The sequence below is a fragment of the Ictalurus furcatus genome, chromosome 4 (genome assembly GCF_023375685.1).
Source record: "Ictalurus furcatus strain D&B chromosome 4, Billie_1.0, whole genome shotgun sequence".
Taxonomy (NCBI): Eukaryota; Metazoa; Chordata; class Actinopteri; order Siluriformes; family Ictaluridae; genus Ictalurus; species Ictalurus furcatus.
Window position 1 is genome coordinate 21,470,238 of NC_071258.1, and position 20,290 is coordinate 21,490,527.

General features: G+C 39.6%; 2 protein-coding genes across 12 annotated transcripts in view; one reads left to right on the forward strand and one right to left on the reverse strand.

Annotated features, from left to right (window-relative positions):
- sema4ba (sema domain, immunoglobulin domain (Ig), transmembrane domain (TM) and short cytoplasmic domain, (semaphorin) 4Ba) overlaps nucleotides 1–2,500 on the reverse strand; it is a 162,324-nt gene extending 159,824 nt beyond the window's left edge. For 4 of the 6 annotated variants that reach the window (XM_053623301.1, XM_053623303.1, XM_053623299.1 and 1 more), the window contains exon 1: nucleotides 1,072–2,500. The gene's annotated coding sequence lies outside the window, so the exon portion shown is untranslated. Of the gene's footprint in view, nucleotides 1–1,057 lie in introns of all 6 variants that reach the window. The other 2 variants (XM_053623305.1, XM_053623300.1) reach the window with 1 other exon arrangement.
- A 754-nt stretch (nucleotides 2,501–3,254) lies between these two features.
- The window catches only part of LOC128606840 (uncharacterized), a 34,110-nt gene continuing 17,074 nt past the window's right edge, over nucleotides 3,255–20,290 (forward strand). For 2 of the 6 annotated variants that reach the window (XM_053623313.1, XM_053623319.1), the window contains exons 1-2: nucleotides 6,021–7,212; nucleotides 9,267–9,529. Coding sequence is in view for 1 of the 6 variants with exons in the window: in XM_053623319.1 (XP_053479294.1) it covers nucleotides 9,461–9,529 (69 nt within the window). In the remaining 5 variants the exon portion in view is untranslated. Of the gene's footprint in view, nucleotides 5,468–6,020; nucleotides 7,213–7,617; nucleotides 9,530–17,286; nucleotides 17,634–20,290 lie in introns of those variants that run through there. The other 4 variants (XM_053623316.1, XM_053623318.1, XM_053623315.1 and 1 more) reach the window with 4 other exon arrangements.

Here is a 20,290-nt window from a genome sequence, read left to right on the forward strand (position 1 = left end):
ATAAAACTCAGTTTACTGTCCAGAGTTTTGGTCTTTGTAAATTTAAAACCATTTGATACTGACCAGGATTGCATTCTGTTCATTGTAAGATGGATTTTCTGTTGAACATTATTTGTGCATTTGCCTCTGTAGCAAATGCCAATGTCATCCACATAAAGATTGTAATGGTGTCCGGCCCAATGGCTTTTGTGATGCCGTTGATTTAGATACTAAAAAGTGTAACTGATAAAATGGTTCCTTGTGATACTCCTAGTTCTTGTTTATGTAGGTCAGATAAGGTATTACCTATTCTGACTTTAAAATGTCTGTTTGATTAAAATAATATATATTTTAAAAGGCAATAAAAAATGGGTGTGTCCTCTAAAACAAAGTTTATATAAACCCTTTAAAATGCCAAACTTCCAAGTGGTGTCATAAGTTTTCTCCAAATCAAAAAAAGATGGCCACTGCATGTTCTATGCATTTTATGGTTATCATTTTTATTTACAGACAAGACCACTCTAGCACTAGTATAAACAAAAATTAATCCTGGGCTTTCCATCCATGTGCCTTTGGCTGTATGTGGTTTTGTAAATCTCTTTTTGTTTTGGGTCCCTATAAAGCACTACTGACTGGAATGATCAGCAATCTGCTAATTATAACAGAATTTGTAACTTCAACTGCCACTACCATGTGTGTGGTTATGAGGGGGGGGGGATATTCCAGTGAATTTCAAGTATCCTGTTTGTATGACAAACCTACTCTGTGATTTATAAAAAATAAATAAAATGAAACAAAATAAAAGCACGAAACATGCCATTTTAACACCTTGCAGGCAGATAACGTCTTGCTGCAGAGAAGAGTCTCATGGAGTCTCCACCTGCCCCTTCCCCTACTGAAACCAGACTCAAATAGAGCGCTCGCAATAACAAACCTCACGTAGGCAAAACCATAACCCGCCATGGCAAGATCAGCATTTTAAACTCCCGTTTATCTCCGTTTAACTCCCGGGAAACACCCGGTAATCTGGGATAACAGCTATCAGTTAAAGAGGCAATACAACGTAATCTGTACCAACCACTGAGGACTCACTCTTGTCCAGGCTTGCTTTCCAGTGCACTCTTCAAAGCAGTCGAGGGAGATAAAATTCCTTTTTTTGCTGGTTGGATATAGACGGCAGACTGCAACAAATTTGGCAGGAGTGAGCAGGATAACTGTCGAATGCAGTTTTGAGCACGCTGTATGCATATGTGTGGTGTGTAACTGACATGGTGCTCTGCCCCGCCCCTCACACAAAAGACTGGGAAGGTTTAAGAGGCAGGGAGAAGGGTGTAAGGGCGGAATATACCAGCAACGCAAAAGAAAAGAGGAAAAAAAGGATTTCGCAGCTTCATTTCAGTTTGGCTTAAACCCTATTCAGACGCATAATGTTTACATTGTGACCTGAGTATTCCACGAAGTGAGCTATTTCGATAAACCAGGCTTATTTCAGCAAGCTCGGCTAATTTCCGTCAATTTCTGTTCCACAAACGATGCAAATCTTAAAACCAGCCGAGTTACTATGAGAACATATACTTTTGGATAAACCTTCTCCGTATCTTGTTAGATTTAATGTTGATAAAGGGTGCGTCTCAATCGGCTCCCTAGTTCAGTAGTCAGGGCACTGATCAAGGAAGTCGCCATTTTAAGGGCTATCTCAATCGCAAAATCCTTCCAGTGCACTGGAACGTTCACGTCCTAAAAAAAAAAAATCCCACAATTCACCGCAAAAACCAGGGCACATGGATGCTCCCTTGGACATATAAATACATAGACGCCTCTTTGGCCCGTTGCAGCGATACGTCAACACGTCCACCATATTGATCAGGGCAAGACTGCCCTATAAACAAATACAAATAAATGTGGGAGCTGTGTTTCTTCTGGGTAAAAAGCATAAATAACGTTTACATTTCTCACCCAATTTTAATGACTTATGATCTAAAAAAATAATAATTGAAAAAAGTATATAAAAAATAATATTTGAAAAAAGTATATAAAAAAGTTCTGTCTCAATTTACTTAAAATCTCCACAGTTAGACTTAGAAAATTATTAATTGTCATAAGGAATTTTATTTTTCTTGATTAATAATTGTGGAGATGTCCCTAATATAATATAATTTAATGTACATGAAATGTGCATACAGTTTTTTTCATTGTGGAAATGGCTTTTTCTGTCCATCATTTTAGCTTTTCTTGTGCTCCAGGTCAGAACACAGCTTTCTCACTTTGAAATGCTGAAAAAAATCGAAATAATCTTTAAGTGCATTTTTAAGTACTAATAATTGACCATCATTGAGCAAAAATGGAACAAAATTGGCAAATACAAATCAAATAATGAGACACTGGCAGTCAGTCTGCTTTAATAGTTTTATTAGCAATTAAAGGATACAGATATACTCCAAAACAGACAATTACAAAGATAATTATAAGATAAACCTTTATGGATCTGGTAAAACATTTACATTTACAGTGGTAAAACATTTATGTGAAATTAATAATAATAATAATAATAATAATAATAATAATAATAATAATAATAATAATAATAAATTGATAATAGCAAATAGTATATGTAGTATACAGTAGTATAATATAGTCAATAATAAAATAAAAATAGTAAAACAGTGAGTAGTGAATAGTATGATAATATAATAGTATTACTATAATAATAATAATAATAATAATAATAATAATAATAAACAAGCCATGATTTGATGACAATCTATGAAATCATTATAGCCTATCGATACACCTACTCTTTGGAGATGAGTCAGGAAACTGAAGACAGATGGTTTAGCCCCATGTCTAATCCTGAGAGTCTGACCTGTCCTGTCAAAGTCCTTCGGCTTGAAGTGCTCACTGCATAGCATGGAGGACTCACTTCTGAAAAACCTTCCCTACAGCTCCTTCCCACCACCTCTTCAACTGGTTCTCTCTGGGAAACCTTCAATGTGTGAGAAAAGTTAGCTAGCCAACTAACTAAAATAAGATTCACAATACAGGAGCATCTCAAAAAATTAGAAGCCTTTTTTGTTTTATTCTTGACGATTACAACTTACAGCTCATGGAAAACAAAAATCCAGTATCTCAAAATATTAGAATAAAGAACTTATAATACATAAATGTCAACCTTCTGAAAAGTATGTTAATTTATGCAATTTTGAAGGAAATTACTGCATCAATGCAGCGTGGCATGGAGGCAATCAGCCTGTGGCACTGCTGAGGTGTTATGGAAGCCCAGGTTGCTTTGATAGTGGTCTTCAGCTCGTCTGTATTGTTGGGTCTGGTGTCTCTCATTTTCCTCTTGACAATATCCCATAGAGAATCTATGGGGTTCAGGTCAGGTGAGTTGGCTGGCTAATCAAGCACAGTAATACCATGGTCAGCAAACCAGTTACTAGTAGTTTTGGCACTGTGGGCAGGTGCCAAGTCCTGCTGGAAAAGAAAATCAGCATCTCCATAAAGCTTGTCAGCAGATGGAAGCATGAAGTGCTCTAAAATCTCCTGGTAGACAGCTTCATTGACTCTCGACTTGAGAAAACACAGTGGACTAACATCAGCAGATGACATAGCACCACACTGACTGAGGAAACTTCAAACTGGACTTCAAGCACCTTGGATTCTGTGCCTCTCCACTCTTCCTCCAGACTCTGGGACTTTGATTTCCAAATGAAATGCAAATTTTACTTTCATCTTCCCCAAGATTGTGGTTGTGTGTACTAAACCAGATTGAGAGATTAAAGGCTCAGGAAACTTTTGCAGGTTTTTTGAGTTAATTAGCAGATTAGAGTTCTTCTCGGGTCAACATTTCTGTATTATAATTTTTTTTACTCTAATATTTTGAGATACTGGATTTTTGATTTCCATGAGCTGTAAGTTGTAATCACCAAGATTAAAACAAAAAAATACTTGAAATATTTCACTTTATGTGAAAGGAATCTAGAATATATGAAAGTTCCACTTTTTTAATTAAATTATGGGAAAAAAAATTACTTTTCCACGATATTAAATTTTTTTTTAGATGCATCTGCATGTCAGTTGCTCAGCCGAAACAAGTAGCTTGTCATAAAAGTTCGTTTGGAGAAAAACGGCAATATAGATGAAAATCTCGATTATTGTCAACTATAATTATATAAATATAATATAAATGATCAAATAAGCTAAGGCTTTATAAGAAATCATGTAAACTTTATATCTTATAAAGTCTCAGCTTCCATAGCTAACCAGCATTATCACTAGCTATTAATACCCCCAAGATCTGGTCTGGTGCAACAGTTTGTACAGTCCCAAGCTGTACATAAGTCAGGCATCTTTTCTCCAGTCCAGTTAATAGATTTATGGCAAGTAGCCTGGACCAATATGGCAGTGACGTTGACATACGATCCAGCAAATATCCCTACTACCCTATACACAGTAGGCAAAAAGCAGTACACCAAAGGAGTAGTAAGTCCAAATTTTCAGAATTCATAAAACAATAGGAGAGAAATACCCGGATGACCTACTGCTTCAGCCTCAATTCTGCAGTATGTTTAAAAGAGACTTCTTTAATCTTATTTCTAAAATGATATCTCTGGGGTAATAACCACATGTTTTCCCAGGAAATCACTTTTCCATTTAACAAAGAGTTTCAATACGATATGACATATTTCTCTTTGAAAAAGAGTTTGAATAGCACTATTATTATTTTTGGAGGTTAAAGAGAAACAAACTTTACCAACAAATGATTCAAAAACATCAAAATGTGGCCAATTCGAAAGAACAGTGTTCATAGACACCTTTAAATAGCATGTGAGTACCTGAGGGGATTGAACCAATAACAGTTGAAAACTCCTTTGAGTAAATGGTATTTTAAAATGAAAAAGAAAGTCTTCGTAAGAAAAAAGTGTACCCTTTTCATAGCTGACTAACTAGCTTAATATTTTTATCAAACCAGTTCTTATAAAAGAGAGATTTATACTGGTATAAAATATCTCTGTCATTCCAGATGAAATAAGTGAGGAGAAAAATTATGTTTACAGATTAAGGACCAAGACAAGAGTTTTGGTTTGTGGAAGGCTGCTAATTTTGCTGGAATTTTGCCTATATTGTATTTACATAATAATGCAAAAATGAAGACCACCAATATTTGAAAATACATAATGATTAATTAAATTCGAGACATAAGAGGGTTTATTTAATGATGCTTAATCCAGCTAATCTTAAAAGTGTGATTCACAGTGGTGAAATGAAATCTAAAAAATTAAGGCCACCATTCTTATAAGTATGTCGGGATTGTATTAATGCTTACCACTTACACTGATCAGTACTGTCTCAACGGCTGAGCAGTAGGTACGTATTTATTTGTCTATGGATGCTCCTATTTTCCCTTACTGGAAATGACGTCATATTTTCTGAAGCCTCTCATTCGAAAAAATGGCGGAAGAACTCTCAACCGACTTCGTCTACAAATGTAAGTAGCTTGTTATCGTCGTTGTTGTAGATCTCAAATGATTACTAACGTTAGCGATTTTTAACTTTGTTTCACGTTCTTTATACTGTTTGTTTGAGTCTAACGACAATTAGGTGTTTCATGTTTTTCTATTGGCCAAACCTTGTGCTTTCATAGTCCCGTCGGGCGGAAACATTACTCAGCAACAATTGTTTCTCCGTAGTGCAGTCACAGCACAGACGTTATAAAACCTGGCATATATAAGCTTATATGCATGATTTATGAGTCAGATAGTTAGATAGTTTTATATGTATGAAACTGCTCTTTAGATTCATAAACCCTATATATCTTATAAACTCAACTATAATTCAACTTATCTAAACTTTCTTGTCAAGAAAAATAATAAAACAAGAATCTCCAACACATGATATATTTATGATATCCTATATGTAAAAGAAAAATGTTTCTATCATATCTGAAGAGCCATGACTTATCCTTCTGTAAAGAATGACTGAAAACCTTTTAAAATGGCATATTTGACAATCTGGTACATATTTTCATTGGTTTAGGCCTACAAATGCTAATATTATATGTAGAGACAGTAGATTGAAGATTGGCTATATAATAAAATGTTGGCTTGACTAACATTATATAATTTATTTCCTACAGCAATAATATCAAACACTGTTTAGGAAAATCTTTAATATTATCCAAATTCAAAAACAATCTCATCTAAAAGTAAGTATAAAAAGATTAATTAAAAGTCACAATGAAATAAAATAAAAAACACAAAAAGGTCAGTAACATCTTATTACAAGTTATTTCTTGTAGTAGCAGCGTAACACAATAAAAAAAACAAATAAATAATGTCTTAAAATTAGTCCGATTAACAAACAGGCCTTCCAAGCACAGGCCTGTCAATGGGCCACAAAGCCAGAGCATCCAAATAAAGTCATTCTTATGAACTAACCACAGTCAAAGGGCGAAAGGTCTCTCTGAAATACTGAAGAAACCGCCTACCCCATAACTGTGAAGATGCCAAAAAAGAACCCATCATTACACCTTTCTGTAGGCCTTTGGGGTTCCAAATTCTCTGTTACTGATGCCATTCAATATGGACCCTCCAATTCTGAAAGAAGAAAGAAATGGAAAGAAAGTGAAAAAAAACCAACAACAACTCCATTAGAAGCTTTAAGCAGTCTCTCAGAGGTGTCCAGAGAGAAAAAAAAATGTAAATGTAAATACACAAGGCCATCCATTAGGACAGTGGGATGGTGTTCCTGGAGCTCAGTACTATCCCTTTGACATATAAATGTTTTTTTCTTTGATGTTCAATGATTCCATTTCCACCATGAAGAAGTGTTCACCATATTGGATTATTTGTGAAACCTTCTTTTGTTAACTAGTCCTAGGCGACTGGAACCAAACCAGCCCAGAAAGATTCTCTGGAGTCCCAATATCAATAATTGTCAAAAAACTTTTAACTTTTGATTTATCCTCAAGGCAGCATGTTAAAAAGTTGAAGTGGGCATGGCCATTTTTACTTAAATGGCTATAACTCTTGAATGGAATGAGATATTTTCAAGTATTTTGGTGACGGAAGGTATGATCTGTTTCGACCTCACTCTGAATAGAATAAACTTCGTTCCGCCTTTCCTCGAGACCTTATGTAACCATGATCCTGGAGGTGGAACTTCCCACACTATAAACGTTGGTTGAACTTCAGGCGCGTCCTCTTTACCTCTCGCTTCAGAGACCAGGTACAGGTAGGAAACCAATCTAATATTGTTTGTTCACCACCAAATTCATCACCCAGTCGGTGCAGGTGCCTTGTGTCCCTGTGAATTGTGGTGGTTTTATTGCATATATTGCTACCATGTTATTGTTTCCTTAAGTTACCTATTTAATGTTATGTATCCACTAAACAATTCATCACCCAGGTGGTGCAGTGCCTTGTGTCCCTGTGAATTGGAGTAGTTTATTGTATATTATATATCATATTGTGTGTGGATATTTATCTATCTATAGCTCTATATCTATATCTATATAATAAAGAAATATATATATATATATATATAATGTGTGTGTGTGTCATATATATATATATATATATATATATATATATAATATAGAGAGAGAGAGAGAGAGCGATATAGATATATATATAGGGATGCACCAAATGTTCGGCAACCGAAATAATTCGGCCAAAAATAGCAGAACACTTTCGGTGTTCGGCCAAATAAGTGAAAAGGCCGAATGAATTTGACCGAACAATGACGTGTTTGATGACGCAACCAAATAGCCTAGCGACCAGAGTGAGACGCGTTAATGTCACGACCTCCACTTCCGGCAGCGCGCTTGGAGAGATGAGGGAGCGCGCGCATGCACGAGCTATGTGCACAAGTGCTTAACGAGCGCATGCTCTTCGGATGTTGACAACCGTGACATTTGTTTACTGTGGACACGTGCGTTTGTTTTGTTTCTGTTCCGGAGTATTCTGTCACATCGCGAGACGTAAGGGAGTAGAGTACGGAAGCAGGTGCAGGTAAAGACGTATTTATTTAAGGGCAGGCAGACAAATCCAAATTGTAATCCAAAAATGTAGTCAAGACAGGCAAAGGGCCAGGCGATCGGCAAACAGGCATAAACGGGGCAAAGCAGGGATCAAAGTTGCGGTCACAGAAAACAGGGTCAAAACACAAAACAAGAAACATAAACTAGTACTATGGACTGGGAGTGGAAAAACCAGCGGGGACTAAATGAACTAATCTATAGTTTAAACTAACTAAATCTGTGAAGGGTCATAACATTAACAACGTATCTAACTATACTATATCTACTATAATACTCCGCGACGTGTACAGGGACGCGAGCGGTATATATCCTGAATATAATCAGCCGTATATAACCGAATATAACGATTTTTTGCACTCTTGTCAATGCACTTTTTAATGTACTTTTTTGTTGTAGGCTTCAGAGTGTTACATTCTTTCAGCAGTCAGTTATTGGCCTAACATAGGCTATTCAAGGCGGGCTCAAAGATGACCACATACAAATATTTTTATTTAAATAATTTATTTATTTAAAGTTATATTGTGCCTTGTTGGTAGCGAAATGCCTGCTGGAATGAAAAAAAAATGTTCAGTGTTAAATAAATATTTTGAAATTGTAGTTTTTGTAATTGATTTTTTTCTTTGAAAAGCAAGACAAAATAGTAAAAAGCACATTTTGACTATTTAATTTATGCAATGGTGAAAAAAATGGCAAAATAAATGGAAAAAACGGGGAAAAAAAACGTGTTCGGTCTTCGGCCAAGTTTTTCATTATATTCGGCTTCGGCCAAGAATTTTCATTTCGGTGCATCCCTATATATATATATATATTACACACACATATATGTATATACACACACATATGTATATATACATATATGTGTATACGTGTGTATATATATATTTATAAGCTACCATTGCAATGTTGCTTTATTACCATAAGCTAGTTATAGTATACTAGCTATTCACTGTTGGTGGTAATTTCTGTTTTCTTCCAGAGTATCCACCAGCAAAAATATAGTGATTTACTTCATTGCAGAGTTTAAGTATTATAGCCCTATTGTGCCCTATATCACTGTTTGCAGTTGGTTGGGTTTGGTACAGGACTGCTAAGTACATACGCGTTCTGGTGCGGTCCATTGTCCCGGGGTTAATTTTACCCTTTACTACGGTTTGCAGTTAGTGGAGTTTGATGTAGGCCTGCTAGGTGTGTTCGCTTACTGACACAGGCCAATTTATTGTTTGTTTGATTTCATTTACCCTTTAAGGCTGTTCTCAGTCGGTGGGCTTGTTTGTGGGGGACATCATGGCTTCTCCATGTAGTCAGTTTTGCCATCAGCAATGGATCCCCGTGATGGACATGAAGAATGCCTCTTATGCCTGGGGATTGCTCACTTAAAGGAGGACGTGGATAATCCATGCAGTGCAGCTTGTGACCTGCTTAGGGAGAAGCGACTACACCATGCTGCTTGGTCTAGGCATGCGAGTGGTGGCCCTGCTGGTGTACAGGAGCAGAGTTTTCATACTCACAGTAAGAATCCCACCACACATTCACAGAGCTGGCCTCAGTCACGAAGGGGAAGTCAATAGAGGAACTCAGGCAGGGTTGCAGGCCATAGTAGCGGTCCTGCATAGGGGTCAGGGTGGGCGCCCAACTTTCCCAGGCCAGTTGGAAGGAAGTTAACTCATTAAGTTAACCACATTAACTCATGGGTACCGGCTACAGTTTCGGCACCCCCCCCCCCCCCCATAATACACTCTAAATACAGAGTGTCAAGAACACAATACTGGAGGCTGTATTGATGGAGGAAGTGCAAAGCCTGCTTTAAAAAAGGAGCTATTGCGGAGGTGCCTCCCAGTGCAGAGCAAACTGGGTTTTACTCAACCTACTTCATAGTTCCAAAAAAATATGGAGATAATTGGCCTATTCACGACCTCAGGCTCAACCAATACCTAAAAGTACTACCAATCAAAATGATACACAAAGACAGTAATGCAGTCCATAAATGCATGAGATTGATTTACATCCCTCAATTAAAAGATGCATATTTCCTAATCCCGATTTGTCCAAAATACAGGCCTTTTCTCTGCTTTGCTTTCCAAGGCCAAGTTTTCCAATTTCAGGTTCTACCATTCGGCCTATCCCTGGCACTGAGGGTCTTTACTCGGGTGGTCTTGGTGGCCTTGGCCCCGCTTCAGTTACTGGGTATCAAGACCCTGCCATATCTGGACGATTGTTTAATCTGCACCCCTTCTCGAGATCAAGTGATACTGAACACAGTTCAATCCCTGGGTTTTACAGTGAACTGAAAGAAAAGTAATCTTCAGCCTTGTCAACCCTACTGGACTCTACTTTAGGGATGTCACGAGAACCGATACTTTGTTACCAAGTCGGTACCAACATTTCTTAAAACGTGATGGTACTTGTTTTTCTGCAGTAGCATAGGTACAATGGGTAATGAAGTTACAGAGGTTGCAATTCTTCCGGACCTGATGAGGGCAGCAAATGCGTCTAAGTGTTTTAGTCGGTCCACAAGTGGTAAAGTGGTAAAGAAGAAGAACGCCTACAAGCACACGGGGGGGAAAACTACAGAAGTTTATCTCTGCCCCGACTCGTTGAAAGGAAAGATGGTAGGAGATAAATATGGAAATACTTTGCATTCGAGAAGGATGACAACAAACATATAATCGATGCTCTGAAGCCATTGTGCAACCGATGTTATTGTTCATTTCAAACAAAGCGAGGAAACACCTCAAATTTGGTGAAGCACCTGAAAGACGGGCCCTATATTATGTTTGTTTGAGACAGCTGGCATTGTGGCCATGAAATCAGCCAACGTTATGCTCCATGTAATGTTTGCGATAGCCAGTTATTTGTTAACGACGCTAACGCATTGCAGTGTTATAAACTACCTCCTAATGGGCCACCATGCATCACCATTCAGCCCGTGTCCTGTCAGCAAAATGTAGCCTAATGTCACAAATAATTATTGAAATGTTAATGGTTTTAATAAATCTTTTTGGCCTGCCACCATATCAGTGAATTTAAACTAATGTTTGCATTCAGAGTATAAGAGGTGTGTGTGTGCATTTAGGAGTGCACATCCTCTCATTATCAGACAGTGTTTGATAACTAAAATACCCCCCCTCTCTCTATCTCTCTTTGCCAGTATCTGCCAGAGGAGGATGTCCTCCAGGAGAGTTTTTTAATTTTATTTTTTTAATTTTATACCACACCGTGGTATCGACTTTGGTATCGAGTATCGTCTACTTTTGGTGGTATCAGTACCGACTATTAGATTTTTGGTATCGTGACATCCCTAGTGCGCGCGTACGTGCATGTGTGAGTGCGTGCATGCGTTTAGGAGTGCAACTTAGCAAATTGTAGCCTCCACTGTTTTATTAGTCATTGTCAGACAGTGTTTGATAATCAAAATATCCCCCTCTTTCTCTTTTTGCATCAGCCAGAGAAGGATCCACCAGGAGTTTTTAATTTGATTAATTTTTTTTTTAAATTATTTGTTGTTTTTTTTAAAACCACACCGTGGTATCGAGTATTGTGTACTTTTGGTGGTATCGGTACCAACTACTAGATTTTTGGTATCATGACATCCCTACTCTACATCGATTCTGTGAAAATGAATCCATGTCTCATTATCAGAGGGTAGACAAGTTGGAGAAGGTGTTAAGAAACTTTCAGCCAGGGAAACTAGTGACTGCTCACAGGGTTCAGAAACTGCTGGGATTGATAACAGCAGCATCAGTGGTGATTCCTTTGGGACTGCTGAAGGCACTTCCCGTACATCATTGGTTCAATTTGTTTCATCTCCACCCAAAAAAGGACAAAGGGATGAGGATGCAGGTGATACAGTCCTGCGTAGGGGCCCTGCTCCCCTGGAGCAACAGGGACTTCCTTTTGAGAGGGAACCCACTGGGAAATCTTCCTCACAGAAGATCAGTAATCATAACGGATGCATCACTGACAGGTTGGGGAGCAATCTGGGAAGGCAGGTCGGTAAGGGGCATGTGGAAGCCCCCTTGGTAATCAGAACATATAAATGTACTGGAACAATGTTTTGTCCAAGACAGGGCCTCTCCCAGGGGAGTGGCGGTTACACCTGGATGTAGTGGCCCAAATTTGGGCCGGATACAGGATAGCCCAGGTCGATCTCTTTGCATCCAGGGAAACAACTCATTGCCAGGAGTGGTACTCCCTCGTGGTACAGCTTAGGCCTAGATGCTCTGTCACAAGAATAGCTTTTCCCCCTTTTCCTCAGATTCCTCAAGTACTCAGGAAGGTCAGGGAGGGTCATTACACAGTCCTGCTGGTAGCGCCACGCTGGCCAGTGTTGCGTAGCTACCTGTCTAGGGTTGGGGAGCCAGTTACAAAGTAAAGAAAAGTGAAAAAACTAATGAAAGAAAAAGATAACCTTGGAGAGAGAGAACCAGGATGTCCAACCTCCTGTCCATCAGCAACATAGACACCACTTTGAATAAAATAACTTTTCATTTTGTGGTTGCAGAAGATCAATCAAAACTATCACCAAAATAAGACAATACCAGAGAATCATCATAAAAAAAGAAAATAGGTGACAACAGCTTCAGGGGAAAAAGATGAAGCTGTATAGGTGATGCAATTCACCCCGATATCAAGAGTTTAACATAGTCTCCTGCTTCCTCCGCTGAAATAAAGTCCTTCTGAACACCGTTATATGTAATGCGAAGCCGAGCTGGGTGAAGTATTCCGTAGCAAGAGCCCTCAATATCACGAAGTTGACGCCGAACCTCGTTAAACGCGGCCCGGGCTATCTAGGCTGTGTAGTCAGGGAAAACAGAGCTGGTCAAATCCCTCACTTTAATCCGCTGGAGCTCTCTCGCACGGTGTAAAATGTCAACACAGTCAGTGTGATAGTGGAATCTGCACACAATAGCTCGCGGTCGTTCACCAGGCTTGGGCTTTGGCTGAAGGGTCCCGTGGGACCGGTCCAAAACCGGCTCCTTCTCCAGACCAAACGCCTCTTTTAACAAGGCCGCTACAGCAGCAGTTGTACATGTGTCAGCGCCCTCTGGAACTCCCACTATCCTAACGTTATTGCGCCGTGACCTTGACTCCAAATCCTCACATTTTATTCTCTAATTGAGTCACAGTCGCAGTGAGAGACTTGAAAGTAGTGTTCATTTGAGCTATATCATCGGTGCAACCAGAGAGAGCGTGCTCCATTTCCACAACAGTACCTTTCAGTGTTGATATGGTAGCCTCGGTAGCAACTTTGTCACTAGCCAGCTGTGTTTTCACGGCCTGCAGGTCAAACTGAACAGCAGACAGCGCAACCCTGAAAGTCTCCTGGAGCTCCTTTTCAAAAATATCGGCGATGTCCTTCCTCAGTAAAGCCAACAGCTCGAGTCTGAGTGCGGCGAAGTCAGAGTCACCACTCGGCAGTGCGGATTCAGGGGAAGAAGGAGACTCGCTCGCGGCACGCAAACTCGGCCTCACTCGTGTCTGAATGCTACCACGGGTTTTCATGTTCTTTCCAGACATTTTAACGTACCACTAAGTTAAAAGTGCAAACAAGGAAACGGAGTAGAATGAGTCAAAATCTATTGTATGACCGAAAAGCGCTAATTAATTACAATTTTAATCGAAATCAGCAGGAGCCTCCAACTTCGCGTCCTACTCCATCGAACTCTGAATTCGAACCACTTCTCCACAGATCTGATGTGGTGTATGTTCTCTGCTCCTCCCGTAAACCATCCAATCACCTCCAACATCGACTAATTATGTCCAGCTGGTCAGAGCACCTGCATGACAATGGAGGGAAGAGAAAGAAGGCAGAGAACAAAACACACATCCAAAACACAATATACACAAACAGAAACACAACACACCGTTATGCATAAAATAACGTCCCTGGGACATAACACCAAGAAAACCGTGGTTTCCAGACCTGATTCAGTTAATACAGGATTACCCATGACATCTACCATCACGAGCAGATCTTCTGTCACAAGCAGATGGACAGATTTGGCATCCAAACTCAACTGCCCTGCAATTATGGGTTTGGCCTCTGTGGAGTCTGTCTCTCAGCAGTTAGACGAGACTGTCCGTGAGACACTGAGCAATACTAGAGCTCCGTCTACTCGAGCTAAGTACTCACTAAGGTGGAGAATCTTTTCAGACTAATGTTTGGGTGTAAAAGTTGACCCAGTAGTCTATCCTGTGCCGCTTGTTCTTCACTTCCTGCAGTCTCGATTGGATCAGGGCAAAGCAGCTAGTACAATGAAAGTTTATGCCTCGGCTATCTCAGGATTTCATGACTGGGTGAATGGCCTGCCATTGGGTCGACATCCCTTAGTGTGTCAGTTCCTGAAGGGAAGGGCAGCAAGCTGGAACTTGCCTCACTAAATCTCCCTATGAGTCGATGTCTGAAGCAGATTTGAAAGCTTTATCGCTCAAGACAGCTTTTCTGTTGGCTCTCTGTTCTGCCAGACGAGTAGGAGAACTGTGCACTCTCTCTGCTAGTGAGGATTGTTTAAGATGGAAAGCAGATGGCTTGAGGGTGTCACTTTGGCCCAATCCTGATTTTTTGCCAAAAATCCCCAGTTTATAAATCAAGTACTGGAGATGGTTTGATTTCAACTCTCTTCATCCTCACAGGCAGAGCAGGAGGAGTTACTCACTCTATGTCCAGTTAGGGCACTGCGTACCTATGTAACTCATACTCAACTTTTAAGGAAGTCTCATTCTCAGCTTTCTCTCTGCTGCAGAAAAGCCATTAGGGTTACCGCTCTCCAAGCAGCATTTGTAACATTGGTTGATTCGTGTGATCTCCCATGCGTATGCAGGGAAAGGGTTTCCAATTCCTACAGGAATACCAGACCACTCAAACAGAAGTTTAGCCACATCATGAGCTGTGCTGAAAGGAGTTCCTGTGGGAGATATTTTTGCTACAGCATCATGGTCCACACCATGTACATTTACACAATTTTACAGAGTTGACGTGACCTGTGCAACACCTGTGAGCAATGCAGTTCTGATGTCTGTTGCCCAGCGAGGTTCTGATCATGTAGATATTTTGGTTCCTCGTGACCCTTTTGATATGAGTCATCCTATTTAGACCATAAATAGAGTGAGGTCAAAACAGATCGTAAGTTATGAATATAACTATGGATCTGTGAGACCGAAGGACACTTGTCACTTGGAATGCTGGGGTGTTCAAGGTAAGATGACGAGCCTGATATTCAACCAGTTTTTATAGTGCGGGAAGTTCTGCTTCTTGGGTCATGGGCATGACTTTGTTTACATAACCTTCGTTCCGCCTTTCCTCAAGACCTTATCATCCTATTTAGACCGTAGTGACAGTCATCCTTTGGTCTCACAGATCCATAGTTACATTCATAACGTACGTTTTAGTAACTGCCGACTGCTTTACGTAGTGCATGTTTTGCGCCATACTGACATAAGGGAAGTTTTGGTTCTAAAGTGCATACACAAGTTAATTTTATTCACCTGCCTGATGTCTGTAATATGCATTGTCATTTTTGAAAACAAGGATGGATTCAGTGGCAACGGAGGCAGTAAGTAAATGATCATAATTTATGTTGTCGGTATATCATCTTTGTGTTTATTATTTGCATTTTTGATGACATTTGCATTTTAAATTAGTTATATTTGAAATTTATGAATTTTGTTCTAACATTACTTTTGGTCCTCGTGACGCCTAACCTGCATAGATTTTAAAACTAGAAGGATGGGCATCGAGACCTTTGTCAAAGTTATAGAAAGTGTAGATCATTAGAAATGTTGTGTGTGTGTATATAATAATAAAAAAAGGATTCAAAAATAAAGAAATCAGAAATAGGATTCAAAATGTGTAAGATATTGACTGAAGTTGATTGTAAATATCCTGTTGTACAGTGAGGGAAAAAAGTATTTGATCCCCTGCTGATTTTGTACGTTTGCCCACTGACAAAGAAATGATCAGTCTATAATTTTAATGGTAGATTTATTTGAACAGTGAGAGACAGAATAACAACAAAAAAATCCAGAAAAACGCACGTCAAAAATGTTATAAATTGATTTGCATTTTAATGAGGGAAATAAGTATTTGACCCCTCTGCAAAACATGACTTAGTACTTGGTTTAAAAACCCTTGTTGGCAATCACAGAGGTCAGACGTTTCTTGTAGTTGGCCACCAGGTTTGCACACATCTCAGGAGGGATTTTGTCCCACTCCTCTTTGCAGATCTTCTCCAAATCATTAAGGTTTCGAGGCTGACGTTTGGCAACTTGAACCTTCAGCTCCCTCCACAGATTTTCTATGGGATTAAGGTCTGGAGACTGGCTAGGCCACTCCAGGACCTTAATGTGCTTCTTCTTGAGCCACTCCTTTGTTGCCTTGGCTGTGTGTTTTGGGTCATTGTCCTGCTGGAATACCCATCCACGACCCATTTTCAATGCCCTGTCTGAGGGAAGGAGGTTTTCACCCAAGATTTGACGGTACATGGCCCCGTCCATCGTCCCTTTGATGCGGTGAAGTTGTCCTGTCCCCTTAGCAGAAAAAAAACCCCAAAGCATAATGTTTCCACCTCCATGTTTGACGGTGGGGATGGTGTTCTTGGGGTCATAGGCAGCATTCCTCCTCCTCCAAACACGGCGAGTTGAGTTGATGCCAAAGAGCTCCATTTTGGTCTCATCTGACCACAACACTTTCACCCAGTTGTCCTCTGAATCATTCAGATGTTCACTGGCAAACTTCAGACGGACATGTATATGTGCTTTCTTGAGCAGCGGACCTTGCGCGCGCTGCAGGATTTCAGTCCTTCACGGCGTAGTGTGTTACCAATTGTTTTCTTGGTGACTATGGTCCCAGCTGCCTTGAGATCATTGACAAGATCCTCCCGTGTAGTTCTGGGCTGATTCCTCACTGTTCTCATGATCACTGCAACTCCACGAGGTGAGATCTTGCATGGAGCCCCAGGCCGAGGGAGATTGACAGTTCTTTTGTGCTTCTTCCATTTGCGAATAATCGCACCAACTGTTGTCCCCTTCTCACCAAGCTGCTTGGCAATGGTCTTGTAGCCCATTCCAGACTTGTGTAGGTCTACAGTCTTGTCCCTGACATCCTTGGAGAGCTCTTTGGTCTTGGCCATGGTGGAGAGTTTGGAATCTGATTGATTGATTGCTTCTGTGGACAGGTGTCTTTTATACTCCCTTTAACAGTGTGCTCCTAATCTCAGCTCGTTACCTGTATAAAAGACACCTGGGAGCCAGAAATCTCTCTGATTGAGAGGGGGTCAAATACTTTTTTCCCTCATTAAAATGCAAATTAATTTATAAAATTTTTGACATGCGTTTTTCTGGATTTTTTTGTTGTTATTCTGTCTCTCAGTGTTCAAATACAACTACCATTAAAATTATAGACTGATCATTTCTTTGTCAGTGGGCAAACGTACAAAATCAGCAGGGGATCAAATACTTTTTTCCCTCACTGTAGATACATATTAATTTCCTTAAAAAAGGAGAAAACCCAAGATTCACTGGTCATTTTGTGAGACCTGGGTCTACAAACCAAGGGAGTTTTACAGCGTTGCTAATTATGGCCAGAATCATCTGAAGATGGCTTTCCAGCAACATGGTGTGTATACTGCTTCCACATCCATAAAAGTTTTAAGGCAGGGCTTGAATTTCGGCGCTGTATTGCGGGGATTGCGCATAATTTAAAACATTTCTACAAAATTCGGCTTTATAATGCGGGAAATTCCCGCACAAATGTATTTGCTTTATCTCGGATCAAATTATTAAATTAATCCACGGACGCAAACAAATAAAATCAAGACGTCAAGCAGTCTGTCTTTTTTTTTTTTTTTTAAATTTAATTCCACAGTCAGCACTGCACTGCCCTTCTGTCTGGCGCTCCGTATTATGAGCCTGTTGAGTGCAGCATTGGCCTGCTTCATACTGTCAGTGCCGTGGTTTGTGTCGCGCTGTGATGCGCTCTACCATTTAAAGTCGGAATTCATAATGGGCTGTTTGTGAAGAAAGCATCAGCTTCCAAATTATGCTTTTTTTTATCATGTAATTCAAACATTAAATGTTGTTTCGATGCTCTTTATGGTGCGTGAATGTGGTAGAGCGCGTACTGACTCAAAACGGCAGCAAGAAGCATGAGTAAATTGATCATCTCCTGAATAAGTATCGCTTTTAGAAGAGCGTCCTGGTCAAGACAGGCAACAGCATAATTTGTGGTACACAAACGGTTAACAAATCTCGTTCTCTACTACGAGTCCCGCCTCCCTAACGTCACTAATAGGATTGGCTGTAGGAGAGGCTGTAGCTACATCCAATTGTACGAAGCACCAAAGCCCTGTCAAGTAGATTAGGGGTTCTCAAACTTTTCCAGGGCAAGGCCCCCCCAAATGGCATTAACATTTGACCAAGGCCCCCCTTTTGCAAGATGTCTTTAAAACACATTAAAAATACAGACTTCTGAATATATATCCCTTTTTTATTAATAATTACATCTAACATCTTTACATTACATTAGGAATTGATTGTGTGTGTGTGGTTGTCTGAGAGTGAGAATTTATTTTTCACACCAAATTGTTGAGGCCCCCCGGGCGCCCCCTGGCGGCTCCCACTTTGAAAACCCCTGAACTAAATCATGCAGGCTACCAGTACATGAGGAAGACACCATCCTTGTACCAACAGTTCTGTTGTGTGCACGAAAATACAGGACAAATCAATCACGTCTCTTACTGATTCAGAGACGGTGCATTTTTTCAGTGCGTGACAATCCTGTATTAACGGGATGAGTGGCAAGACAAAACGTTAGTTTATATGTATATATATGTGTGTGTGTGTGTGTGTGTGTGTGTGTGTGTGTGTGTGTGTTTGTATACTTTGACTTGTAAAGTAGCTCCTATTGCCCACCTTTCTTTTTTTGGCCACCATCCTGACTCCGCATATCACCAAATTTGCCAAACACGCACACGAGTGGACATTAGGAGCTACTTTACAACAAGTCAAAGTGTAAATCACTTAAAATATTTTCTCAATTTCTAATGTGTAGAGTCAACAATAGTAATAATGTAATAATAATAATCCATAAATGTTTTTCCTCAGTGTTCATGTGGCATGCATCGGGGTGTTATTTTGTCAAGTCAGGTGACTGAAGCAGTCCTGCCAGGTAGTATCTTAGACAGAACAGGAAGTGAGGCTAGTGGAGAGGCAGGGTCACAGGTGAGGTCAAACAATGACATGGTGATGTATTTGTAGTGAGATTCAATATTGTGACAAATGTTAGGCTGATGTACTGAACGGTTCATCCATGTGTGTTTGAAATGGATGCTTTGAATAGGCACATGTCTCTGCGGACTGCATTTATGTCCCCACCAATGTCAAAATAAAACCTATGCCCTTTAAACCAATAGCTTGGTATATAGCCTACACATTATATTTTTCCGTATGTCGAAATAAATCAAATTCTCTAAAAATCATTTGTAATCTTTAGATGCAATTTCCTCAATAAATAAATGAAGTATGACATCCTGATTGCTGTATCTTGACGGTTAAGCAGTAGAAGAAATAATTATATCTTTAATTATTAATTTGAAATAAATAGTTTGAACAGAGTTCTTAATGATGAAGAGGAGGAGACAGAGGAAAGACTTGGAATAAGTCAGAGAAAAACGTCGCAAGAAATGGGGGGGAAAATGTGACTGAAATTGAAATGAACTGAAACACATGAAGGATACAAATGAAAGGCATTAATATATAGTTTTAAGAGTTCTTAATGTCAATTTGGAGGAGAGCATGGCAAATTTTGTATAAGGTTTTGACAAAAGTACAGAACTGAAAAACACAGGTCATACATAAACATCCTGTAGACATTAATAATTGAAGATGATTAATTTAGATGAATGTGTCAAAACTTATTTTCCCCCCAAAGTCTATTTCTTCTCCCCCCCCCCGATCACTATCAATATATTTGTGGAAGAGCACATGGAGTGCAAACCACAGAACTTTGAAGTGGTTTGATGACATTTGAATGCAACCATATTAAATCTTTGGCTTGTACTGATGGAGTACAAGTACTGATGGAGTACAAGTACTGATGGAGATGGTGCAAAAAAAAAAAAAGTAATTTGGAGAATACAGAAAAACAATGTTCATTGAAAGGCAGCAACAGCAGATATGTTTGGAGTGTCACTCTTGGTGGAGGTGACAAATGCTGGGCCCTCATCTAACAAATAAATGTCAGTTTATGAGCCAAAAACATATTATAGCCAGCTT